Consider the following 27,048-nt stretch of genomic DNA (forward strand, 5'->3'; position numbering starts at 1 on the left):
ATTGTATTCAGTCACACTGCATAATCTGCTTTGAGTCCCAGTGGAAAAGGCTAGCTATAAATAATAAAAATAAACAAATAAAATAAAGAAACAAATAAAAACATGCAATTTACAAGTATAAAACGAAAGATAAAATCAAGAAAAACGCACACTCAACTTGACAATAAGATTGCCAACCTCTAGGTGGTGACAGGAGATCTCCTGGGATTGATCTCCACATAACAAAGATCAGTTCACCTGGAGAAACTGGCCGCTTTGGTAGGTAGACTGTGGCACTATAACCCATTGAAGTCCCTTCCCTCCCCAGATCCCACCTTCCTGAAGCTCAACTCCCAAAATCTCCAGGTATTTCCCAAGTCAGAGCTGGCAACCCTAAGTGACAAACACATTGTTATTATGGATTTATAGGTTGTGCTGAGTGTTGTGGGTCAGAGCCACGATTAAGTTTTATAACCCAGTCCTATGAGTATGTACTAGGGTTGCCAGCCTCCAAGTGGGGCCTGGGGATCTCCCACTTTTACAACTGATCTCCAGCTGATGGAGATCAACTCCCCTGGAGAAAATGGTTGCTCTGAATGGTGGACTCTATGGCATTGTACCATACTGAGGCCCCTCCCCAAACCCCACCCTCTCCCAGATCCACCCCCAAAGTCTCCAGGTAACCCAAACCTGGCAACCCTAGTATGTACTTGGAGGTAATTTGTCTTCATTGAGCCTTACTTCCAGGATGTGTGCATAGGTTCAGTATGCTCCCAATGCAGGAAAAGTTAGGTATATTTTAGCCCTGGCAAAATCAGTGAGATGGTAACTGTGACTAATTTAAACACCATCATATCCAAAGCATGTTCACCCTTAAGTACGTCTCAGTAGGTTTACTCTAATTACATATATGTATTTAAAGTGCCATTTTAAGAACAGTTTCTTGGGAGTAAGCCCCACTGGACAGCCTTGAGTTAGACTGTTAGCCCAGTTTGGGACTTTCTTAAGAGTACGATTGTGTGCGTGTGTGCTTTATTTCGGAGTACATTCCATTACCTGCACAGGCTCGGACTGTATAGCTACAACATGTATTATAAATGCATTTGAGAATATGATATTTATAACTGACAAACCTGCGTTGGGTTATTCTGCATTGGGTTGAGAGTGTAGATTATGCATTTCGGGTTGCAGAATTATCCCAAACAACAAACTGTATTGACAAACATTCTGTCCGGAAACGAGAAACGGCCTGGATCGATTAATCTAGTTCGTCCGTCTGCGTGCGCGTATAACTTCCTCACCTCAGAAGTGAAGAGCAGGCATTCTACATAGCTTGCTCTCTTTTTTAAAGTTAGTCATAAATTGTAGTATCCGAAGCACATTCCATCTACTCGTGGGTTGTGAAGCGTTGTAACGACGAAGGCTGTTCTGCCGAGGTTTATGCTCCGCGGAAGAAGTGTTTCCCTCGCGCAGCAACATTACTTGCGGCCTGGGCCTAGAGAGGGCGCCATGCCGCCAGAGCCCCGCCCTGCGCGCGCTCTTTCACTCTCTCGGAAGAGTCGACTTGAGCGCTCAACTAAACGCGAAGGGGGTGGGTGTGAGGAGAGGGAATGGCCGCGCATGCGCACTCGAGAGCCGAGGCGACCGCGGCGATGGCTGCGCAGTGACGGTTGGATCTAACGGTTGCTATTGACATTGGGGCTGGGTGTGCGGTGGCCGATTCCTGCGCGGAGAGGGGAAGCTGTTGGCCCCGCGGAAGCGGCCCCGGGCGCCGCGCGGTGATGCGGCCTCGCTGAAAGTCCGGGCGTAGCCACCTCCCCCCCGCCCCTTCCAGAGCCGGGCCCGGGCCGTCGCCCTGTGCTGGGATCACGGATCCCGCCGCCGCCCCCCTCTTCCCATGCGGGGCCCTCCCTCCGCCTGAGCCGCTTCGGGAGGGCGAGGGAGAGAGGCCGGCATGGCCCGCCGCCTAGCTTAGGCGCTCGGGCCGCCGCCGCCGCCGCCAAGAGGAGCTGCGGCGGGCGAGGGCTGGGAAGGGGGAGGGAGAGCAGGCCCCGGCTCCGGCCCTGGCTGTGTCGGCGCCTCGATGCGGGGCTAGGAGTACAGCCGCCCCTCGGCCTGCCCTGCCCGGGCGCGGAGCCGCGCTTTCTTCTCAGCCCGGAGCCGTCGGCCTCAGCGTCTGCGATGAACCCGGTGAATGCTACAGCCTTGTACATCTCCGCCAGTCGCCTGGTGCTCAACTACGGCCCCGGGGAGGATCCGCAGTGCCTGGCCGAGATCGGCAAGCTGCTGCCCTACTTCCGGCAGTCGCTCTCTTGCTGTGTGTGCGGTGAGTGAAGCGCTTTCTATTGTTCTGGGCCGCGGGCGAGCCGGCACCCTCCTGCTCCCGCCCGCCCGCCGGTTCGCCAGTCCTCCTGCTTTGCTCTCGTCTTGCTCGTTACACCCACTGAAATGGGCAGGGAGCAAAGCCGCCTGCCTCTGGGGTAGACCTCGCGATCAGAGAGGCGCACGCCCCGAATGGCTCGCTCTTTCCTCCGGGGAGTTTGAAACTCTTCCCCCCCCCTTCTGCCTGCCCTGCTTTTGAAAAGTGCTCCGCGAAGGAGCCTATTTGCTGCCTGAACAAATCTGGTAAATGCCAGGTTGTTTGTAAAGGGTATAGAAGAAGAAGCTCGACTAAAACTTATCTTTGCGATCTTTTAAATGCCTCGTACGAGACTGGCTTTTAAGAACTTTTGCCCCTGTTGATTTTTTAAAAGTCTTTGTAGTTGAATTCTGTTCTTAATAATGTGTTGTGTTTAGTTATGCACAGGTCATAGATCTGATGCCCTGTGTAGTTTAAGATGTTTTGGCAGTCAGTTTACGCGGGAGCTCAAGGTTGATGCACAGCAATAAGTTGGAGGTGTTTCCGTAAACAAAGTTTGCTGGTTTGGAGAAGGGTTAGGAGCCGGCAGTAGACTGTCGGGGAAAGTGTCCTGTCATCATGGACAGACATAAAGCAAAAGGAGATAATTCTGTAATGATATTGTTCTGTGTGTTTTAACAATCAGATCATGAAGGACTTGTGTCACACAGACTCTTAATTAGTTTAGTGACCAATGAGTATTGTGAGAAATTGCTTCTGTGTCACACTTTTAAAAATGTACACCGCCTGTAGAATTGCATAAAGTAGTAGTATGACATGCACCCCCAATTCCCTCATGAAGAAGTTTGTGTTACTGAGCTCCAAAAAATGTTTAGCTTCTAAAAACTGGACAAGAATGTGAAAGGATGGGATTGTTTGCTCAAAGGGGAAATAGGAAGTGGTGCTGGATAAGGTAGGAACTGCTCTTGTCAGTCTTTAACTGCTATATGATCCTTTCCTTAAAAGTAGGGGGCAATAATTGATTTTGAAAGGATCCATCTAAGATAAACTTCGTGAAGCTTATTAGCAAGGCTGGCTCAAGACATGTTGTTACTTGAGGCAGAGAATCCAAATACTGTCTGCCCCTTAATTGTACACCTGTTGGACCAAAATAAAATGATGGTTTGCACACCCATATTTTAGCACTGCTGTGACACAACACCTTCTCCATCAACTTAATGCACTTCAAGTCAGTTTTATAATTCCAGATCTCTAAATTTTATGTAATGCAACTTAGAACGCATAAATTAGAGCAGTGTTTAAGGTTTGCTTTTAAAAAGGTGGGCTATTCTTCCTGTATTTCAGATGGATGGCTGAGCTGCTAAACTGAGACATGTCTACTGTGCTCTTAGGTACTGTGTTATGCCAGCTCCAGCATGGAGGTTAACAAGCTTGATCATAGCTTATATTTTAATTATTCTTCTTGATAACTCTAGATAGAGATAATTGGTCTGAATTGAATTTTAAAAAGTAATATTTTATTGTAAACTAAAAGGGCCTGTGGCCTCTTCTGAAAGCAAGTTTTATTTTGTAGCTACTGTAGGAACACTTACTAACCTCTATCACTTAGTGATCTCTGTCAGTATGAATTGGTCACCTTTACAGCTCAGTTCACAGCTCACTGAAATTGGTAGGCCTGAAGTACTTTGGTTAAGCGACCTGTAGAGCGGTGACCATGTTAGTCTGTTGAAGCAAAATAAATCAGAAGTCCAGTGGCACCTTAATGGCTACACAATATTTATTGTTTAGCATATTAAATAAATGTTTGGTCTGAACGTTTGTTTTATTTGTTTTATTTGGATCATGGTTTAGACATTTGGATTCTTTCCAATTAGTCTAAGTCTAACTACCTGTATCATCATGTTTATTGTGTTTTTAAAAAATTCACCAGACATATATTTCCAGGATTATTAGTTGGGTTTAACTTGTAGGATTCACATACTTTAAAGCTTCTCACTCAGTTGTTTTTAATATTTTGAAGATTACTATGCCCCTCTTTCAAGGTCAAGTTTTGAAACGGAAATGTTTATAAAATAGATAAAACACAAATGTTCTTTAAATACGTTTCTCAATTAACTGGTAAAATGTATGATTGAAATATCTTTGGTCAGTATACACTCAAAAAGCAGGTGATACATAACTTTAATAGGTCAAGACTGTTCTACTAAAGGACCCCCCCCCCACCTAAGGAGAGAGATTATTGAGGTAGCTGTCAACTTCATAACTCATGCTATATTTTAAATTATGAAAAGCTCATTTTTGTTTTTGATACATCAGGCTGATAAGTGCATCTTAATGTTTAAGTATCCATGTTTTGCAATGGAAATCACCTCACTGTGCAACTAGCAAGGAGCTGACAGCCTTGCAGGAACAAGAACTTAGGGTGCATGGGTTCTCCTGCATCTTTTGCACACCACCAGTAGTGAGCAGGACTTCAGATTTGTTTCAAACGGCACTGGGAAAAGAATTCTCTGATGTTGCTGCCCTCCCTTCTTGACAACTCTTTCTGCTGATAGTAAGAAGCAGTTAGGTACTGTTTTTCCCATCTGAAGCAGACACTTCTAATAAGCTTCCTCCTCAGCCATTCCCTTGGTATTTTCTTAATGTACATGAATTGTAAGAGAGGATGGATGTTTTTCTGTGCATTGAAAATATTTAACTGTACAGTGAAAATCTTGCCACATTGAAGGATCTGGATCACATATGGCACAGTGAATAAATTAAATAAAGAATAAATGGTGGATTTGAAGTAATGCAGTTAGTCTGTAAGCCTGGCTGATTAGAATCAAACATGCAGAAAACCTTCTTTGTTAGGACTCAGACTTTAGTTAGATTTGATTTTTCAAGCTAGAGGTGTGAACAGCTCTACTGTTCACTTTACTGAACAACTGGGTGCTGTGTGTGCTGTTTTTCTACCTCAAATTTGCCTTTATGTTGCTAGCATTTATACATTTAGTTTTTTTCCTCCTCTTAACCTCAGATATTGAAACCAATTTCTTCTCTGTCTTTCATATTAACTTTTTACTATGGTGTTTGACTGTGAAGCCAAACTTGAAAACAAAAACAAAGTGTGATGGCTTTTTAATTTTTTTAAAAGCACCTGGGCTTTTCTATTCAGACATCTCTATTTGAATTAAATATTTGAAGAATTTGAAAAGTTGTTTACACATGATGGCATTTCAGAGTGCACTCTAGTTTGCTAGTAGGTATCTATTGCTTTTGAGAAAACAGCTACTTACTCCCAGTAGTCTTGAGAGCCAACTTAATCTACTCTGTGGTAATCAGTTTTCATGTTGTGAAGGTATTGTCAAGGATGAACGTGAAGGAGTGGGATTACTTTTTTACCATGTGTTTTCACATGTTCCACAGAGTGGCTGCAGCCTGTAGGGAATTGCTTCATAAAATAAATAAATAAATAAATAAAGAGGCTTGGAACAGTGCCATGGGGGAGGAAGGGCTTCTCCTCCCCAGTATTTTTCTCATGCAAAAACCATGTTGGGTTATTTTTTTGATTTTGCTGCTCCATGAGGACTATATGTGCACATGGAGCAGCAAAACTGGTGAAATAACCTCCCCTGCATGGTTTTCTCATGAAATGCCTGAAGTGCAGTTCTGAGCCCGTTTGGGCACTCTCTCTCTCTTTTAGAAGTAATCCCCTGTAGCCACTGTGTGGCTAAGGGGAACATGCAAAAAGGCATGAAAAAAGTAACATCTGGTTTGTCTCCAAAGTTGCAAAGATTATGGTTCATCTAGCACAGTATTTCTGAACTGTCTAGCAGCAGTTCAGAATTATGGTTTCAGACAGAACCTTTTTCCAGCTTTGCTGGTGAACATCCTTAACCTGAAGATGCAGTGGATTGAATCATGGACTGTATATAATCTGAAGAGTGTAGGGTAAAAACTTTAAGACTTTCTGATGAGCTTTACATAAAGGAGAGGAGACCTGAGTGTCAGTAGTGTGTGGTTGGCACTTAAAATATGCCCAGTGGTCTCAAATAATATATCTAATTCTGAACATGGCAATAGAACTGTCCTTGGCAAATCTGGGTACCAGATCACAATTGTGATTTAAATTTGCTTCTGATGCCTGGTGCGCCAAAGCCACCCTCCTCTGATAGCCTGCTTGGATTCAGGTATAGGTAAGGCAAAGGAGATCTTCCAAAAGCTTCTGAAAAGCAGTGGAGCAAGAGCCAGTGGAGGAGACCAACAGAGACATGTGGCTTCCTATAGCTGAGAGTCAGGAACAAGGATCAGCATAGTGACCCACAAAAATGTGAAGGTCATGTGGCCACAACCCTCAGGCTGTTACATGGGGCAGAGCAGAGGCAGTGCAGTACAATAGTGAAGTGAGAGGCAGTTTGCAGGAGCTGGGGATGCAGCCGCACTTCAGGCTGCAATATAAATTGTGAGGGGTGAGAAGTTGAGACAGGTGGGGGCTCCCTTCAGGGCTGTGGTTCTCTGGCAAGCTGCAGACATGGTGAAGTGGAGTGTTTTGAAATGGAGGGCCAGGGAGAGGCTGCAGTCCTAAGTGCGCATTGTGGGGAAAACAGACTTAAGTTGGCCTGTGGTGCTCAAAACTGCCAGATCTCTCTTATTCCATTTCTTCCCTTTTTTCGTGGAATCCCTGGGCTGTTCATTCAGCTCTGTCCTTCCCTACCTGCCTCTTCATCAGTTGCCTGCTTTACCTTACTCATACTTTGCCTGAGCACTCACTGCACGCTGTCAGCCTTTGCTCTCTTTCTTGGATTTGTTGCCTGCTCTTGCCTCATTATAATGCCAGACTTAAACAGTGTGTGTCCCCCACATCTCCTGGGTTGCTGTGAAGATCCTGACTAACTTTATAGCTCCCCTCTTCAGACTGGCTCTCTCTGTGAAGGTCGCCCACACTGACAGGATCCCAATAATATTCCACACACAACTTGGAGATTAGGAGGAAAGAAAGTGAGGAAATGCATGATTAGATGCACAGGATAGAAAAAAATGGCAGCTGTATCCCCTCTGCAAAGGGGCACAAATTGAATCCCTCTGCTTGTTGCTGCTAGCTTTGGTTGCAGTACTGGAGAAACAGAGAGGTACTGTCTCCCACACATAGTACTTTGAGTTAATTATGTGGGAGTGGTTATACCTGCATCTTATATAGTAGTGATTTAGAGGAAAAGAACAGAACCATACCTGCAGCAACAGTTTATTTAAAACTTTTAGAACCTATTCTAGTTTCAGTTAGCAAGTTAGTTGAGAATATCTATATGTTGTGGTGTTTGTATTACAGTTACAATAATTTGTCTTCTAAATTTTTGGGCTGACTCCTAGATTCAAAGATAAATAATCAACTTGTATTTTTTGCTAGCAGATATTAGATCAGACTTAATATGATGACAGAAAGTGCAGTCTCTGCATTTGACATCACATTTCTATTCTATCAGGAGTTAAATAATCCTCATAGTACATTGAAATTTGATGATATTTATAATATTTGAAATTTACAAAATGCTTATAGGGTACATGAGGAAAGACATGCTTAAAACAGATTTTACTTAGCGGAAGGACGGGCAATAGATGCTCCATGTTGGCTGGCTATCATGCGTTTTGTTTTTTGAAGGTATGTGACTGAGGGAGGTCCTACTTGGATCGCACTAGAAATGGCATACTTACATATTAACATCTCACAATTTTATGGGGAAAGTCAGTGCTTCTAGCTATACTTGCTGCTGGGAAGTAATTACACAAGGTTAAATTTTGACCCATTTACCATGTGCTCTCCTGTATAATCAATCACTATGTAATGAGAATAAATCAATAATGTGGAAAGAGTGGCTTGATTGGAGCATGTACACTTCAAATGATTTATTAGGTGAAAAGATCTCTTTATTTACAGTTGGGGAGAGGCTTTAACAGTTCTCCCAATGTTATCAGTATATCTAATTCTCAGTGTACCCAGATCTGCGGATAGTTAAATCCAGGTATTGGAGCCATGAACAGACAAGAAAGATTTTTGTACAAGCCTGAGAAAAGCCCCAGCTTTGCAGAAAAATCTTGAGCCTAAACAAACACGCAAAAACCCCACAGGGGTATTTAAAATTCCCCCATATAATAGAACAGCACCTGTAGCTTTCAACAACAAATGCCCTCTGTGGCTGTTGCTAGATAACGCCAACAGTATTGCCTGCTGAAGTCTTGGTTTTCATCAGTAAGAGGCAGGTGGAGAGGGCAGGGCCCTTTGCAGGGCTGTTTTGGCCTTTGAAGGGAGGACTCATTGGGCCTAGACCCAGCAGCTACCACTAGGCAACTTGATACCACGGAAGTTCCATGCTTCATGCAGCACTAGCTGCTCACTATTGTTTGACAGCAGCCGCCACATGAAAGCCAGTGTGGTGTAGTGGTTAGAGTTTCAGATAAGGAATCTTGGAGACACAGGTTCCAGTCCCCACTCTGCCATGGAATCTTGCTGGGTGTAGTAAAAAATAATAAATACAGCTGAAGCTGGGGGCAGATAAAATGTAGACTGGCTGATAGGTGGGAAGGAGAGAATGAAGCAGGGAAAGGTGAGGATATGGGGTTTGCCATGGGAAGAAAAAAAGTACCCCTTGCAAGTCCTTGTGGATTCTCCAGCCTGGTCCTGTGCAGCTTGGACAGACTTTTCCCAAGGTGAGCTGCCAGAGGTAAGGTAGCAGGGGAAACTGAAGCGGGGGGAGATAAAGGTAGGTTGGGTGGTGTGTGGGAAGGAGAGAAGGAGGTAGGAAAAGGTGAGAGGCTATGGGGTCTTTCAGGGAAGGAAAGGAGGAAATGGTAGGGGAGAAGAAAAGGAAATGCCCTTCAAGTCTTTCTGGGTCCCCCTCTTGTCTCGTCTAATAGCAGACTTGATACTTGGGTACTTATCAGCAGGGTAGCAGAACAGTTTCACACACACAGGGTAGGGAGTTCTGCAGGTTCCATCAGCATTTTGTGTTTCCAAGAAAAAAACCTGCAAATCTAAAAGCCCCCACCCCGGTGAAGGACAAGGAGAAATGTGTTCTAAAACAGGGGTGTCGAACTCATTTGTTATGAGGGCCGGATCTGACATAAATGAGACCTTGTTGGGCCCGGGCCACGTGTGTCATAAAATGTAATGCCAGATAGCGGAGATATAAACTTTATAAAGAACACAAATACAAAGGGTTTTTTTAACTTAAAATAAAAAACATGCTTAAAACATTAGCACTCTTGCAATATTTTGCTTATTTAACGGTGTCTGATAACTGACACCTCTTGCTCTGAATTATTGCATCAAAATGTCTGTGCTGTTGCAATCTTGAGTATGCTGTTCAGGTGCATATCTGTAAGCTGCAAAGCTACAATGACGCAGGAGCAGCAGAACTGGAAGAAGCAGCAGAAGACAGCCAGTTCCACTGCGGGCCTGATAGAAGCCCTCTGGGGGCCTGATTCGGCCCCCGGGCTGCATGTTTGACACCCCTGTTCTAGAAGGTGCTGAATGCTGAGGACAGTAAAGAAGGGGAAGGGGAAGCTGAGAGGGTGGTGAAATTAACCTGTTTAATCTAGTAGTATCTGGACTGGAGGGTGTGGGTCAAGAAGACTTTTCAAATAATTTATTTATTTTGTGGGCCTCCAACTTGTCTTTAGCAGGGTTGGCCTGACTACCTGGGGTGCCAGATTTTGAGGGATGCCTAAAAGGCAAGAGAAGCCTCCTCTTCCCTATATGCTTTTATTCTGGAGACTGAAGAAAAGCCAGCATCCACCAGCCTGCCTTCTTTTTCTTCCTCCTCCAAGACCTGCCCAAATGCCTCGGCTGCTGCTCCTCTGCCCCCCCCCCCCCAAATAACCTGGCTGGGAGAGTGGCACAAGGTAGGCTGGAAGTTGCCTTGATTGCTTCTGTGTGCAGCTGCTGTTGCTAAAACGAACAGGAGGGAAGTAGCCGTGGAACAAAAGAAATTTGCCTAGGATGCCGAAAGCATCAGGCTGGCTTGGACATGTAAAATTTCTGGAGATTTTGAAGCCATGGGTGGAAAATGGTTTTTCTGTCCCCCTCCCCAGATGGAAATTTTCAGAACAATTACTTGGGAACATAAAATACAATATGCATAAATTGGCTTGGCGTAAAAGTATTATGTTTGATATATTAAAAGTACAGCTTACAGAGAAAATAATAACACATTGAATTTACTATTTAAAACGTTCTTTTTTGTTACAAATGGAGCTACAAGGTCCTGAAATGGAAGACACCTGAACTATAAGGTACCTCTTTTGCCAGTTTATGAGAGCAGGCAAAAAAAACCCTAATGAAAACTGAAGGAACAATCAACATAACAAAACTAAGAACATTATTTTATCTCCCCTAATCCTCCTACTCCTCCAACAGTACAGACATAAAGCACTCATGGTTCAGTTTTCTGAATTCAGATGAATTTAGAATCATAGAATCACAGAGTTGGAAGGGGTCATACAGGTCATCTAGTCCAACCCCCTGCTCAATGCAGGATTAGCTTAGAGCAGCCCTGACAAGTGTTGGCCCTGCCACTGCTTAAAGATTGCCAGTGAGGGGAAGCTCACCACCTCCCTAGGCAGCTGATTCCACTGTTGCACAACTCTTACTGTAAAAAAGTTTTTCCTGATATCCAGCCAGTACCTTAATTTAAACCCATTATTGCGAGTCCTATCCTCTACTGCCAACAGGAACAGCTCCCTGCCCTCCTCTAAGTGACAGCCCTTCAAACCCTTAAGGAGAGCAATCATGTCCCCCCTCAGCCTCTTCTCCAGACTAAACATTTCCAAGTCTCTTAACCTTTCCTCATAGGGCTTTCAATTAAGTATAGTTTCAGCTCCTTTGGTTGCTCTGTAGTGCTTTCTAGCAGTCTTCTGAAGCCTAGCTGAGAGGACCGAAACCCATCCACCAGCTATAGTATACCAACAAGACGAAGCCCACAAGCAAAAAGGAAACTGAAACATTTTCCCTTCTATTGTGACAACTGCAGTGACCCCTGGAGACAGAAATGCATCTTACCCTTGCATTTGAGAATGGTATCCTCAGTATTTTCTCAGTATTTGAACTGTATTCCAGCATTAGCGTATCCTCAGTGTACAGGAATCACAATTATTCGATACTTTACATAATCTTACATAAAAGTCTTCATGTTACATAGCTTTTAGAAATAATATTGGAGGATTAAATATATGAACACCTTGTCATATCATTGTCAAATAAAATATTCTGTAATCCCCCCCTCCCCAGTTTTCTAGGGGGAAGTGCTTCGAGGGGGAAACAGTTCCCCCCAATTTTCCTGATTTTTTTCCGGGCCTTGCATCTCTAGGCTGGCTCTGGTGTTTAGATATTAGGTTAATCAGATGACAGATTCTGTTTAGAGCTTTTTGTGTCATGATCCTCTGGGAAATGATAACTATTAATGTAGCAAGAACCAGTGCTTTTATGGTAATTGATTTTCTTTTTTGCTGGTTGTTTTATGTATTGTATTTAAACTTGGCTTTTAATGTTTACCTGTTTACCATCTTGAGGGCCAAAATTGGGTGAAAGGTAGCGTATGTGTGTTTTAAACACAAGGAAGATTTATTTATAGTATATTGTGATATATAGTTCTGTTTGTTCATTTTATTTTAATGCAAGGACTCTTTGGAATAGTTTCTATAACTTGTTATTTGTAAGACAGGGCTTGACAAACCCCAGGTGCCAGGTCACCATGGTGTCTAGAAATTCCATTGTTGCAAGATTTTTTCTGGTGATAGCAATTAGAAAATACGATCATACATAACCCTGAAGACTGAAATATGAGTCTGCCTCCTAAATTTTTGGGCTGGTTTCTAGAACCCAAAAAAATTGATCAAGGCCGGCTGTAAGATGCACATTTCTCATGGCCAGTGTTTTTAGTTACAACATGATACAATTTGGAGTGCTGCCTTAGACTGTTGTATTGAATAATTTTGTGCTTTCCCCCTTTCGTCCCACTTCCTGTTAGCTGATATTTTGTTAGTCAAAGATAATGGATGGAAACATGTTTTACACTAATACAGTGGGGATGTTTGTTATAATTGTAAACTGTACTTTTGGTGTTTCAAAATTTGAAATGTGATAGAATGTGGTAGAAATATGAAGAGTTTGAATGTTGAAATACATTCCAACAGAGGGCAAGTTGTAGAGATGACTCTGTGCCCCGGATAAAACATATACTATTTACAGTTTTCTGGTGCAATTTTTGATGCTTTTTGCTTTCTCTATATGTTCACAACATTGCTTTCACAACGTTCTGTGCACTCCAAAATCAGTTGGCTCCGTGATGTGTCAATCACGGTCTTTATCCACTGGCTGTGTTGCCTGAGTTCTCTCCCACCCACTGCAACCTAGACCACTCTTCTCTAATTGGGCCAGCGTTTCAAGGTCATTTGCATATGGAAGCTGAACGGACATCACTCCATTCCGCACCTCTAACAGTTGGAACTGTCAGTTGCTTATGCGACCTGGTGTATTCTGAGGTAAAATATGTCCTCACTCAACAGTTCCCCTTCAAAAGAAACAAACCCAATAACACAACCATGCCACACCACAAAAAAGACAGATCACACCACAAGCAGAATACCACAAGGCAAAAAAAGCTCTTGTACTAATTCAAAGTGCTGGGGATGAGTTGCATTCTGGCAGGGAACGCTGTGAGTGTAGAAAATGATTTATCGACAGAGTAGTGTTTTGGAAAATCTTTAGGAATTGTTTGGTGCATTTACCATGGGGCACCCACCCAGAGCCTCTGGTAAAATAGAGATATGGAGACTTTTCCATCATCCTTTGCATCAATTTGTCTTTGTTGGCAATGGCAACCCTGGGCCTGCCAGCACTCTCAGGGTGACTTCAAGCCTCCTGACTGGCATGGCATCACTAGCCCTGGCTGCTTGCTCCTGTTCAGCAGGTTGCTCAGCAGGAGCATCCCTATGGAAGCTGCCTGGGTGATTTCGGACCAGCCACAGACTTTCTGCTCCCCAACAGGAAAGAGCAATTTCAGTGGAAGGCACCTGAGGTTAGAAAAAGAGTACAGGAGGAAAGGGTTAACCCTCCCTGCCCACCATGGCCTGAGGCTTTACTTGCAATCTCCCAGGACATCCATTTACCAGTGGTTAGCTGTCACCAGTGTGGAAGAGTGGTTGGAGTGCTGGAACACTACAAACAAGGAGGAATGGGATCTAGTCCTCATTCTGCAATGAAGATTTCTGAGCCAGTCATTGTCTCTCAACCTAATCAACCTCACAGGGTTTGTGAGAATAAAATGAGGGAAGGGGATCACATCTGCCACTTCAAGCTGTTTGAAGAACAGATGGCATAAAAACATAAACCATGCCTGGGAAATCCTTTCATGGGACTTCCAGCATCCCATCTAGTTTAGTTTTGAGAGTCTTATTGCATATGCTCATGTATCAACTTTGTTATGCAACCTTCTTCCAATGAGCACTGGATGGTGCAAAGGGTCCCATCCCATTTTTTACTTTACAGGAGGGGTGGGACCTCAGACAGGTACAATGCCATAGACTCCACCCATCAAACCAGCCATTCCATCCTGGGGAAGCATTGTTGCCAATCTCCAGGTGGGGGCTGGAGATCAATCAGAATTACAACTGCTCTCTAGGAGGGAGGGGGAGTAGATGGAAAGCTGAAGTCAGGGGGCAGATAATGGTAGGTTGACAATTGGCTGGGAGGGAGATAGGGTTGCCAACTCCAGGTGGGGAAATTCCTGGAGATTTGAGGGGTGGAGCCTGGAGATGGTGAGGTTTGAGGAGGGGTGGGATCTCAGACAGGTACAATGCCATAGACCCCACCCTCCAAACCAGCCAGTCCCTCATGGGGAACCATTGTTGCCAATCTCCAGGTGAGGGCTGGAGACCACTCAGAATTACAACTGCTCTTCAGGAGGGAGGGCAGAAGTCAGCTGAAGTCAGAGGGGCAGATAATAGTAGGTTGATGGTTAGCTGGGGAGGAGATGGGCTGGGGATTTGAGGGGCGGAGCCTGGAGAGGGTGGGGTTTGAGGAGGGGTTGGACCTTAGGTAGAATGCCATAGACTCCACCCTCCAAACCAGCCATTTTGTCCTTGGTAACAATTGTTGCCAATCTCCAGGTGAGGGCTGGAAATCACTCAAAATTACAACTGCTCTTCAGGTAGCAGAGATCAGTTCCTCTGGAGAAAACGGTGGACTTTGTCATTATACCACAGCAAATTCACACTATGTCCCCAAAGCTAGGGCACTCTCCCGGAGCCTCTTTCTAGATTTCGTTGCATTTATTTCCACAACGGGCCTTATTCCTAGTTATTTATATTTGCTTGTATCATTTCTAGAAATTTGAGTAATAAATATGGAGGAAATGTATTTTATATAATGAGATACAGTTGGGCAGAATTCTTAGAACTGAGACAATGAATAATTTACGTGACAGGATGGTTGTAACTACTTACAGTGAATGAGACAAAGGGTATTCTTGGTTTGCATCTCTAATACTGAGCTCTTATCTGTTTTTGCAATGACTGTTTATCCATACTCAAGATTTTTACGATGTTAACTTGGATCTGAACAAAGTCTAGGATGAAAGAATAGCTGTTATGTAGCAGATCATCAAATAAAACTAGAGGTCATGAAGTGCTAATCCATAGGCATCTGTTTAGGATGCTTGGTATTGCAAAAAGAATTTGGGTGTGATTGGCACTCAGGATTTAGGGATGCATAAATGGTGTTTGTGAGATGTCTGAAGTGAATTTCAAAAGCTATCTTTGTTATATCCTATAGCAAACATAGAAAAGCAGCAGAAGTGGTTAAGTGTATACAAAGGATTATCAGTTTTTTGTGTAATAAATATCAGTTTATTTCTCATTTATTCTACATAATTGTGTGTCTTCACAGTGTCTTCCAGTAGTGGGGGTAACTTATTTCACCAGCATGCAAAGTACATTTTATATTTGTGAAAATGTGATTATTGCCCCATATGCATATTCATTGCTGTTGGGATTGCTGGAAGAGTGTAACAAGAATAAAAAGGGAAGATTTTTTAGGATATAGCTACTACAGGGCATTATACACCCATTCCCATGTCTTGGAGAACTTTTGATTTTGTGGGTTTATGCACGTATGTGCACTGCACAAATTAGTCCTAATTTTGGTTCAAGGAGCACAAGTGATCTAGCCATTATTTTTTTTATAAATGGTGAATTTATAAAGCTGAATGCTGGTGAGGCTGCTCTCTTCCTTTATAGTTACGTTCCACAGGGTCGTGAACCTTTTGTTCAGTTTTCTTCTTAAACAGAGATGTGAAATTTCTAGAAATTTTAAAGACATGAGAAGAATGAAAATGCAGGGGGAAATGAATGCCATTTTCCATATCAAACTTGAATTTATTTTACTGCTTTACCAACTTAAATGCATCATTTATAACTCAGCATGTAAAACTGCACTATTTGGCATGTTTTTAGGAGTTGAAAACATAAATACCTTATGGTGCAATCCTATTCAGAGTTACTCTAGTCCAACTCTACAGAAATCAATTAGTGTAGACTGATGTAACTCTATCCAGGATTGCACTGTTAGTTTCCCACAAGCAAAATTGTAGATATACTTAATACTTGAGAGAGCTGCATACTGCTGCACCATATGCTACAGTTGTGTTTGGATCTTAGTTTTGGCCATATGAGAGGCAGGAAAAAACAAAAGCTGAAAATAGGAAATGTTTGAAGTAAAGATAAATTTGGTTTGTTTGTTTGTTTTTTTTAAAAAAAACAGAAACAGTCTCCTGCGGTCATAATAGAACTACCTATATATATATGGGTATTAAGATAAACTTTACAACATTGAAAATACTGAATTAAGCTGTAAATTATAATATACATTATGGTATATTAATAGTAAACAAAATTATTAACTATTTAAACAATAAACATATCCTTAATGTTTATAGCAAGCACAGGAGCTGTCTATATACTGTTAGCCGCATGTTGCTGCCATCTGCAGATAGCTAAATCCAGGGACAGGGCCACACGAAGGCTACAGAGATTTTTCTGCAAACTTGGAGTACCCCCTAGGTTTGCAGAAAAAACTTTAAAAAAAATCAGTGGGGGGTTTAAATTCCCTGCCCAAAAACTTATCTTTGATGGCCTGGCTCCTGCTGCTTCTGCAGATCTGCTCTAGATCCAGCAGTGGGGAATGCTGGGTGAGGCTCCAGGCCTGGCCATGGTGGCAGAGAACTCCAGGAGCTGCTCTGGGCCCAGCTGTGGTGGTGGGGAATGCAAGGAGGTGCTTTGAGCCTTGCCGCAACAGTGTAGAACACTGGAAGGTGTTCTGAGCCAGGCCACCATGGCAGAAAAAGTTGGGAGAGGGTCCAGGCACTGCCGCCACTGCCTGCTCAAAGGTAGGGAAAAGAAGTGGGGGGAGAAAGAGAAAGAAGGTGAGATTGGATTGAGGGGAAGAAAAAAAAAAGGAAAAGATGAGGTTATTGGCTTAGGGGTGAAAAAAGAAGGGGGGATTGGATTGGGGGGAAGAGAGAAAGGAAAAGATGGGGGGATTGGCTGGGGGGAGAAAGAAGGGATTGGTTGGTCTTCATTTGGCTAGAGACTATTAAGCCACCCATGGCTGCCACCTGCAGATATCTAAATCTGTGGATTGTGGCCACGTGAAGGCTAAAGAGATTTTTCTGCACACTTGGAGCACTCCCCAAGTTTGCAAAAGAACCCAAAAATTTAAAAAATACTCAGGGGGTTTAAATTGCCTCCAAATAAAAAATGTGTTGTCTCCCCCTGTGAGTCTTCCTGAGCCAGCAATGTGGGAATCAGGTGACCAGGGGGGTTGCAGGAGTCCTTAATGCCCCCTCCCCTGAACCAGTAATCAAGAATTTGGGCAGATAGGGCACTGCTGTCTTCACTGCCCCTTGTTTAGCCCACTGAACCCACCCGCCCACAGAGTCATTACGTGGGAATTGGGGGGTGCGGGAGTCCTAATCTGGGAGAACCGGGCTTGATTCCCCACTTCTGTACATGCAGCTGCTGGATGGCCTGGGCAAGCCATAGTCCTGTAAGAGCTGTTTTTGATAGAGCAGTTCTCTCAGCCCCACCTACCTCACAGGGTGTCTCTTGTGGGGAGGGGAAGGGAATGGAGTTTGTAAGCCGCTCTGAGACTCTGAATGAAGGATGGGGTTAAATCCAGTCTCTTCTTCTCTCTACCATCCCCTACCAAGCCCACAAGTCCACAGAGCTGTAAGACAGGAATTGGGTGGGGAATGCAGGAGTCCTCACCACTGTTCTAAAGACAGCAAGCCCCCATGCCTGCCTGCTGAATAGGCAACTATGTGGATTGGGTGGGGTGTGTGAGTCCTTGCTAACCTCCCAGCGACAAGGCAGTCAGGTGGGGTGGTTTAGCAGTCTTTACAGCACCCCCTCAGCTGGCACTGAGGGAGCTGGATGGTTGCAGTGGTGATGGTGTGATTAGCTGGGAGATGTGCTGGCCTGGAAGTGGCAGTAATGGGGAGAAAGGATTCCCCCCTGCGAGTTTTGTGGCTCCCCCACTTGTCATTGTCTAATTCTACAGATTGTCTTGCATAAAATCCTCACATGACACGTTTTGAGTAAAACTTTGTCTTAATCATCTTCACTTGTTCCAAAAGAGAAAAGATTTTATAGGTCCCTCACTGAGGACTCCAAAGTAAATACAATAATTATGCAATAAGAGAATGGGCCCTGTTGGGCCCTTTGATGGATTAAAATTTGTTAAATAGGAAAATGTGTAAATGATCAGTTCTTGCAACAGAGGGAAATAAACAGTAGGGTTCTGCAAGGATCGGTTTTGGGATTGGTGCTATTTAATTTCTTCATAAGTAAACTAGAGCTGAGAACGAGTAATGTAGTGGACAGGTTTGCAGTTTATACTAAATTATTCAAAGTGGTGGAAACCACTGTCAAGTGTCCTAGGAAGATCTCTCTAAAGGTGAGTGGCAACAATTAGAATCTACCCAATTAAAAATATACCCCAAAAAACCATATTGGTATTTTTCGGGTATGTTTTGACATCCCAAACGTCTGGGATTTTGGGGGAAATAAAAAAATTCCCGAAAATATCCTGGACATATTTGGGAATTACTGGCAACCCCCCCCCCCCCAAAAAAGCTGACAGGCTGGAAGCAGATTGCTCCCACTGCTCAGCTGTTCTCAGGCTTTCTTCTGCAGTCCCTTTAAACAGGGGGTGTTTAAAGGGACTGCAGAAGCCAGCCTGCAAAACAGCTGAGTGGGGAAGGACCTCTTTCCCCACCAGCTCAGCTATGGCTCTTTTGGACAGTCTGGTGTAAACTGGGCTGCCCAGAAAGTCCCAGCTGAGCCCGCGGGGAGAGTTCTCCCCATGGGATCAGCTGCTTTGTGGGCACTTTTGGGCAGTCCAGTTTAAACTGGTTGCCCAAGAGAGCCCTAGCTGAGCCTGTGGGGAGAGTCCTCCCCATGGCTCAGCTTCTTTGTGGGCTCTTTTGGGCAGAGTGCCCAAAAGAGCCCCAACTGAGCTGTTTCTTTTTGTGGCTCTGGTGGTTCTTTTTCTCTCTCTGTATTTTAATGTTCAGGTCTACTGGACCCAAATAATTTGGGACTTCCAAAAAAATCCCAGATTCAAATACATTACTGGTATTAGGATCTGGGTTTTTTCGGGAATCCCGAATTTTTTTCAGGTCCAATAGACCCAAACTGAAAACTATCAAGAGAAAACAATTGTATACCCCTAGCAACAGTGCTGTATGTGAAGTTTAGTTTAGGTAAGTGTAAGGTGATGCATGTTGGAACAAAAATCTCAAATTGGGGGCACCTGATGAAGTTGATGGGAAATAGATTCAGGAGAGATGAAAGGAAGTACTTTTTATTTAATGTATTTATTATATCACTCTGGGCTTGGACTTGAGGTGGCTGGACAAGTAATGAAACTATGGAAATCACTGCTAGTGGAGATAGTAATGCCCACTACCATAGAAGGCAGTAAAAGGTGACTAGTCAGATTCATGGGGGATAGGTCCATCAATGGCTGCTAGCCATGGGAAGTGAAGTGAACGTCCATGTTTAGAGGCAGTAAACCTTTTGGTACCAGTGCTAGGAGGCAGCAGTGGGGAAGGCATTGGCCTTTGTGCCCAGTTTGACCCCCCCCCCAGGGCAACAACTTGGTCACTGTGAAATAGGATGCTGGACTAGGTCTGAACCATCAGGCTTTTCTTACATTTTTAGGAGCTCCTTTCAGTGCTCTGAAAATTCCCACCTTATCTTTTATTGTGGAGAAGGTTCATTCGCCATCACATTTCTAATGTAGAGGCCATGTGTTCTCCCCTGGAATAGAAGGGCATCTAGTCATCATTTCCCATCGTCCCATGGAGGCAAGAAATAGATTGCAATTTCTGTCTCTGTCACTCTGCCATCAGTTTTCCAGCTTCAGTTCAATACAGTCAACGCTCAAACTGCTCTTCATTATTTTTCCTTAAGTCTCTCTAATTACATTCCTTTTTCTTACCCATGTCTTCTCTGCTGGAGTTTTTTGTCTTGGCAATCCTATTTCTAACAAAAAGATCCTTTTCTCCTTTTGGTTAGGCTTCTTTGGCTTGTTATCGCAACATATGCTTCTTGTGGTTGGTCAGCTGAGGTAATGGTGGCCCACAGTGGAAGCCTCAGAAACAGTGGTCTTTTCTAACAGGACTTAGAAGTCATTATCCCCAAGCTCAATGCAGAAGAGCCCTGACTAATTGCATGGCCAGCCAGTCTGAGGTAACACTGCTTCAGGGAGAAGAGGCGAACCTTATCCCCTTTAGATGGTGAAGGAGCTGCACAGCCTCACAGCCCCATGACAGGTTAACTGGCAGATTGAGGAGCAAGCAAGCAGATGGCCATCAGGTTCCCGCACAACAGGAGTAAGTTAGCTGAGTCACTTTCAAGCCAGTTCTTCTTCCTCCCAGGATCTGAGGACAATGAGGAGATTCCACCAGGGGTTAATAACTAAGTGAAACATTTTGTAGCAAGGGAGATTGCTCAGCAAGCAAGGAAGAAGGAAGAGGCAAAAAACATCTGAAGCAGACCTGGCTAAGAATCTCCCCAGATTCTTCCCCCACCCCCTCAGGGAGCTATTCAGGCATCTCTAACACTTCATCTTTCCCCTTTTGTTTCGTTGTGAACCATAGTAGCTCATAAGAAGATCCATGCAACCATGGCAGTCTCTACCCTGAATCTCTCTCCAGGACAGGGTTTGGAGCCTTGCCCACTGACTTAGATGACTCTGAGGCTGTCAGATGGGGGAGGCTGGGAGATCTCTAAGGAGCTCTGCAGCTTCAGTGGTGTTTCTTTGTCTACTATCCAACTTTGTCTACCCATTCCATGTCTTTGTTTCCATTAATCCCCTTCCTGTCGCCTTTATACAAATCCCTTCTCAAGACAGCTACCCTAGTTCATAGTGATGGGCCTCTCAAATCCCTCATGTAGCACCATAGAACATTGGTTTGCTCACAATTCTTCCTGTGTGTAAACAGAATATTCGCAAGTTGTTAAAAAAGTCTTTTTTTGAGGGGGAGTTTGAGGGCTACTTTATTTGAAGAATATTCACCAAGCTTTTGTGACTTTAAGGTGTAATCTAGTTTAATTCTGATAGTGGGTCCTAAATTAAAGAGCTTTTTGCACACTCAGCTTACTCCCGATTTTCTTGGCAGTTGATCCACAAGCACTGAAATTGATTTGGGCATGGTACTTCTATGTCTGCCCTCCCTCTGCTATTGTCACAGTTATGGGATCAGTTTATTTTCTTTCACATGTGGCGTAAATAATCAGGATTATCAAGGGAGGGTGCTGTTGTTGTCAGTGGTGTCACAGCATCCCACTGTGTAAAGAAAGGCCCTAAAATATTGATACAGTGTTACGATAGTTGAAGCAGGTTTTCCAAATTCCCAATTTTCATTTTTTTTAAAGTAAGTCACTAGTGCTTTCCCTCGCAGAAACATGAGGGAATAGGCATATCTCCACAAGGGGAGGAACTAGAGACTTGCTTTTTTTAAAAAAAAAATGAAAGCTGGGAATTCAAAGGGCATGATTAAACTATCATTACAACTCTGTATCGCTATATCAATATGTTAGGTCCTTTAAAAAAAACCAAAACCACTCGTGTTTGCGGGGGGGGGGGAGTGGTTTGACGATGACGACAGTCCAATCAGCAAAAAGTGGGCTGAATGTGGGTGGGAGTGAGTGGGACAAAAAAACCTGACAGAAACATTATGCACAAGGGAAAAGCTGACTAAAAATGGCTTCCAGGGGAAAAATTAGGGTAAAATTGGTTTCAAAATAATTGGGAAAAGGGGGGAACTGAAGTGAAAACTAAAGGCAGAAAAATGTATGTGGAATTTTAGGGAAGGTGGACTCTATGGCATTCTACCCTATTAAAGTCCTGCCCTTCCCTAAGCCCCACCCTCCCCAGGCTCCACCCCCAAATCGCCAGCTGTTTTCCAACCCTGAGCTGGCAAACCTAGTCATAAACATTCTCTAGCATTACTGCAGATGGGTGGTTCAAAACAACCTATTTCAGTTTACTTAAGCCTACGGATCTGTAGGCAGGTAGTTAGAGGTTTTGCTCTGACCTTGGTGGGCCAGGCTACCTAGATCTCATTAGATCACAGAAGCTAAGCAGGGTCAGCCCTGGTTAATATTTGGATGGGAGAACACTAAGGAATACCAGGTTCACTATGCAGAGGCAGGTCTCTTACCTTGAAACTCCACAGGATTGCCATAAGTCAGCTGAAACTTGATGGCACTCTCTACTACCACCAGTTAGAGGTTTTAAGTGCTGCATTTATTTTACATTTTCTTCTTACCTTGGGGTATTTACTTGGTGTAAGATGATAAAATCCAAACCTATATGCCCTGTGCTTTAATTTGATGGCTTATTTGTCTCTCTAAAAGGTTTCCCCAAGTTGCTTTGTTTACAAAAATTGATACACAGATGGTCAGACTTAAGGTAACGGTTAATTATAATGAAATATAATATTTTAAATGTCTCTTATTACTTGTTAGACATTATGTTTGCAGCTCAATATTTTGAGCTATTGATTGTTGGCATTGTGTTTGAACAGCTTCAGTTTGGTCTGATAGTTCAGTATCTGAAGAAGTGTGCATACACATGAAAGCTTATACCCAAAATTAAACTTTGTTGGTCTTAAAGATGCCACTGGAGTCAAACTTTGTTTCATTTATAGCCATGACATTGTTGGACAAAATTCTCCATACTACTTTTGTGCTTACAGCAGTGGTTTGATTATGTAGTGCTAATTACTAAGATTACTTATTGCCTGGCTTCCTGGTGGTAAACTGTTTTTCCACATTTTTCTGGTTGTATTGCTTTTTTCAGGAAGGATTTTTTTTCCTGGCATACAGGCTCTTCGTTTAATCCCCTGTGTTTTTCAATCATACCTGTTTCTTTTTTGCTTATCACAAGAAATCTTTCTTAATAGTTTTGATGCCTTTTCATTAAGGGCCTGCCCTGGAACCATGTTACACTCACTAAGTGACAGCTGTGCCTGCTGTGAATTTAGAGGGCTTCCCCATCAGTACCCAGAGTAAGCAAGAGGGAGTCAGAAATAATACACACAGATGGAACTGCTGACTGCCTAGCTCTCCTTGGTTTATCTTGGGCATACTGCTAGACTCTAACTTCATTCTCATACCTTTTTGTTAACTCTTACATTTATGTGCTAGTTTGCTGCTATCCCTTGAGCTTACCGGCCACCACAGTGCTCTCTAAATTGTGTTAGGGGGCACTGGTACACAACATTTCAGAGGTCAGCTCAGAGGATTTCTGCTTCAGCTCACAACCAAGCTTTCATAGGAAACAATGGAGAATGGGGGCACCTCCTTCTGGGCCCCATAGAATTGGACCCCCTGGTCCAATATTTTTGAAACTTGGGGGGGTTTTTTAGGAGAGGCACCAGCAGCTATGCTGCAAATTTGGTGCCTCTACGTCAAAAAACAGGCCCCCCCAGAGCCCCAGATACCCTTCAATCGCATCTCCATTATAGCCTATGGAGGCTATTGACTGTAATGGCCTCCGTAGGCTACAACTGAGCCAGGAAAAAATGATGATTATTTTTTGCACACTCCTATTATGCTTTTCAAGGAGCTGCGGTGGCTCAAGTGGTTAAGACGCTGAACTGCAGGCTGTGGAAGGTCGGTAGTTCAGCAGTTCAAGACCCAGGTTGCCGCATGACGGAGTGAGCTCCTGTCTCTAGTTCCAGCTCCTGCCAACCTAGCAGTTCGAAAGCAAGAAATTGCAAGTAGATAAATAGGTACCACTTCGGTGGGAAGGTAACAGCGTTCCGTGCACCTTGGTGTTTAGTCATGCCAACCACATGACCACGGAAACGTCTTTGGACAGCGCTGGCTCTTCGGCTTTGAAACAAAGATGAGCTGATTGCTGGGATAAGCTTAAATAAAAAATTATTTATTTAATAAAGAACAAAATAGGTTTCTGGTTATTTTGAACTGTTACTGAAAAAGAAACGTGTAAATATAACTGGCAAAACTTGGTGTTACGAACAGTCACTCGGACTTCACTCTGACAGGCATTGACTCTCAGTATAATCTTTCTCTCTCTCTGATATATATATTCTGAGATTTTTATAAGGTTATGGAAATAATCTTCTAAAAAATAATTTACACAATAGTCAAATGTAGACTTGCTTGCAACTTTAATGCTAGTAGCTTTTTTCCCTTACGAGGTAGAATTTCTGCTCACAACACTGTGGTGCTTAGAGGGAACATTGCCGGCCACCTGATCCAATTTCAGCTCTGCATATGTACCTTGAATTTGCGTGGCCCCTCCTAACGGCTGCCCCTCACCCTCTTTTTTCCTGTAAGTAACCCTTGAGGAAATTTTATTCCATTTGTCTGAAGTAGTGTGCTTTGCACACAAAAACTTTGAATAAAACTTTGTTGGTCTTAAAGGTGCCACTGGACTCAAACTTTGTTCTTTTTAGTGACTAGTTATCCCTTCTCCTAGCCTCTAAGAAGAGAGATAAAAGGTGATAGCCAGCACTTCTGCTGCATGTCTTTGATTTTTATCTGTCCAGGTTTTTTTCTTCCTGTTGGTTGCCAAACCCTTAGGAGTTCTCAGCAAAAGTGGTGTGACTGCTGTCACCTATAGCCATGCACGGAGCAATTTGATAATTTTTCAGTATTATATCTACAGTCAAGCTATTGAATGAGTGACAGATACCTTTATTTTGAGTTCACCTTGTATAGAGGCATTGGAAAGCCTGTATATAGAATATAGCCTCAAAACATGTATCTATGGTGTAAAAGACGTTTCCCCCCTTCCCTCTATTCCTTATAATGTGCTTTTTCTGACCTGATAAATCTCTGTGTTAGTAAAGATAAAGTATAATGTCCTTAGTGCTCCTTTTCTTGGTTTAACCTAATTATGTTTTCTTCCATTCCCAGTTGAAAATATGTTCATATGAATACTGCATACCAGCTTTTTGTTTTCTTAGTTTAAGTATGTTAAATTTTGCAGTGGAGATACTCATGCTGCAGCAATGTATGTTAAAAAATTATGACTTGCTTGTTGAATTAATATAATTTTATCTTGCTGTGGAGCTTAGAATTGTTGAGATAAATGGTAGAATGGACTTAGTACAAATACTAGAGCACATGGGAAGGGTCTTGGATCAATTTCAGTTAGTGATCATTGCAAGGACTCAATTGTTCCAACTCTTCCTGTAGTAACAGAATTTCCTGAACCTTGCATTAATGGTAACAGCGACAAAATGAACAAAATGGAATGGTAGGCATGAAAGACTTTTTATATTGTGGATATTCTATAGCTGGTACAGTAAACTGATTAGCAATCTATTGCTTTACACTGTGAAAGTCTGTTCAGGTGACATACATAGTGGTTTCATGGGCTGTGTTTCCAAATATTAAGGGTAAACATATATTAATATATGATAAGGATCTAATTAAAATTCAAGTCTCCATTGGGTTTCTGTGACACTTTTCTTTTTTCCTCTTAGGAAATCTGCTGCAAGATCCAATTGCACCCACCAACTCCACATGTCAACATTATGTCTGCAAAACCTGTAAAGGCAAGAAAATGATGATGAAACCATCATGTAGTTGGTGTAAGGACTATGAGCAGTTTGAAGAAAATAAACAGTTAAGCATTCTAGTGAACTGCTATAAAAAACTATGTGAGTACATAACACAAACACCATTGGCACAAGATATTAAACAAGCTGTGGACAGTTCTCCAGATCTTTTGACTTTGCTCAAAGATGGTTCCCCACTCTATGATGACCCAGAAAAAGCATCTGATGAAGGCTTGGCATTGTGTCTGACATATTCCCCATCACCTTCAACTTCTGAGCATACAAATGAGCCGCCAGTTAATAATTCTTCTGTACCTGAAAGCACATGCGACTCAGATGCAAAAGGTTTTGTTATTAATGGATTGCCCAATTGTAATGGGCTGTCAACAGATAAACTTGGAGGAAATATTCCTTCCCCTGAACACGAACATTCAATTGATGTATGTAGTCCTGGACAATACATGAAAACTGAAGATATTTCTAGCAGTCTGCAGCCTATCTGTGACACTGTTTCCCCTAGTGACTTGTGTGCAGACATATGCAGTTTCAGCGAAGACATAAAACCAGGTGATCCTCTTTTGCTTAGTGTTGAGGAAGTACTGCGGAGCTTGGAGACTAGCACAGATGTCTGCAGTCCTAATCTGCAGCACAGTTTGGAAACCAGTTTATCAAATGGTCCTTTTTTGCAGCTTTCCCCTCCACTTCCTAGCCATAATATGTACATGTCATTGGGTTCTTCGCCTCATGGTATTTCATGTACAGCTGCAACACCGAAGGTAGTTAAGTTAAATAGAAAACGATCTCGATCGGAAAGTGACAGCGAAAAAGTGCAACCTCTTCCAATTTCCAGTATCCTTTGTGGCCCAACGTTGGGAGCCTCAGCTCCGGTAATGGTGAAACAGGAAGTTAAGATGTCTTTGCAGCCCATAGCAACTGTACCCAATGGAGGCACTGCTTCTAAAATAGGCAAAAATGTACTCTTATCAAATAAAAGCATGAAGAAGAATCTAGATCATACTGCCAAGAAATCTCGCCCAAAATCTAAATCAGGAATGCTGAAAACAAAAGATAAATCAAAAGGTAGCAGTCATGTCATGCAAGGAAGTCCAACAAAAACTGTATATAAGAAACAGCAGGAAAAGAAGGGGTGTAAATGTGGCCGAGCCACCCAAAATCCAAGTGTTCTTACATGTCGTGGCCAACGCTGTCCTTGCTACTCAAACCGAAAAGCCTGCTTAGACTGCATATGCCGTGGCTGCCAAAATTCATATATGGCTAATGGGGAGAAAAAACTGGAGGCATTTGCAGTGCCAGAAAAAGCCTTGGAGCAGACTAGGCTTACTTTGGGCATTAATGTGACAAGCATTGCTGTGCGGAATGCCAGCACAAGTACCAGTGTAATTAATATGACAGGGTCACCAGTAACGACATTTTTAGCTGCCAGTACAAATGATGATAAGAACTTGGATGAAGCTATAGACATGAGATATGACTGCTGAGTCATTCTTCTTTTGTCTTTCTCCCCCCTTTCACCTTGTCCCCAGCCTTTGGTAGGGGGACTGCTACAATTTTGAA

General features: G+C 43.1%; 1 protein-coding gene across 1 annotated transcript; it reads left to right on the forward strand.

Annotated features, from left to right (window-relative positions):
• The first annotated feature begins 1,622 nt into the window (after positions 1 to 1,622).
• MSL2 (male-specific lethal 2 homolog (Drosophila)) lies at positions 1,623 to 27,048 on the forward strand. Its single transcript, XM_015426849.1, has 2 exons — positions 1,623 to 2,305; positions 25,399 to 27,048. The coding sequence occupies exons 1-2, from the start codon at positions 2,161 to 2,163 to the stop codon at positions 26,970 to 26,972; spliced, it is 1,719 nt and encodes a 572-aa protein (XP_015282335.1). The 5' UTR covers positions 1,623 to 2,160; the 3' UTR covers positions 26,973 to 27,048.

This window comes from Gekko japonicus, unplaced genomic scaffold (assembly GCF_001447785.1).
Source record: "Gekko japonicus isolate JY-2015 unplaced genomic scaffold, Gekko_japonicus_V1.1 scaffold14, whole genome shotgun sequence".
NCBI lineage: Eukaryota > Metazoa > Chordata > Lepidosauria > Squamata > Gekkonidae > Gekko > Gekko japonicus.

Bases quoted from the DNA above. Each gene is read 5' to 3' on its own strand.
- MSL2 (XM_015426849.1), top strand. From the start codon at position 2,161: ATGAACCCGGTGAATGCTACAGCCTTGTACATCTCCGCCAGTCGCCTG. The intron at 2,306-25,398 runs GTGAGTGAAGCG...TTTTCCTCTTAG, and splicing joins GCTCTCTTGCTGTGTGTGCG to GAAATCTGCTGCAAGATCCA.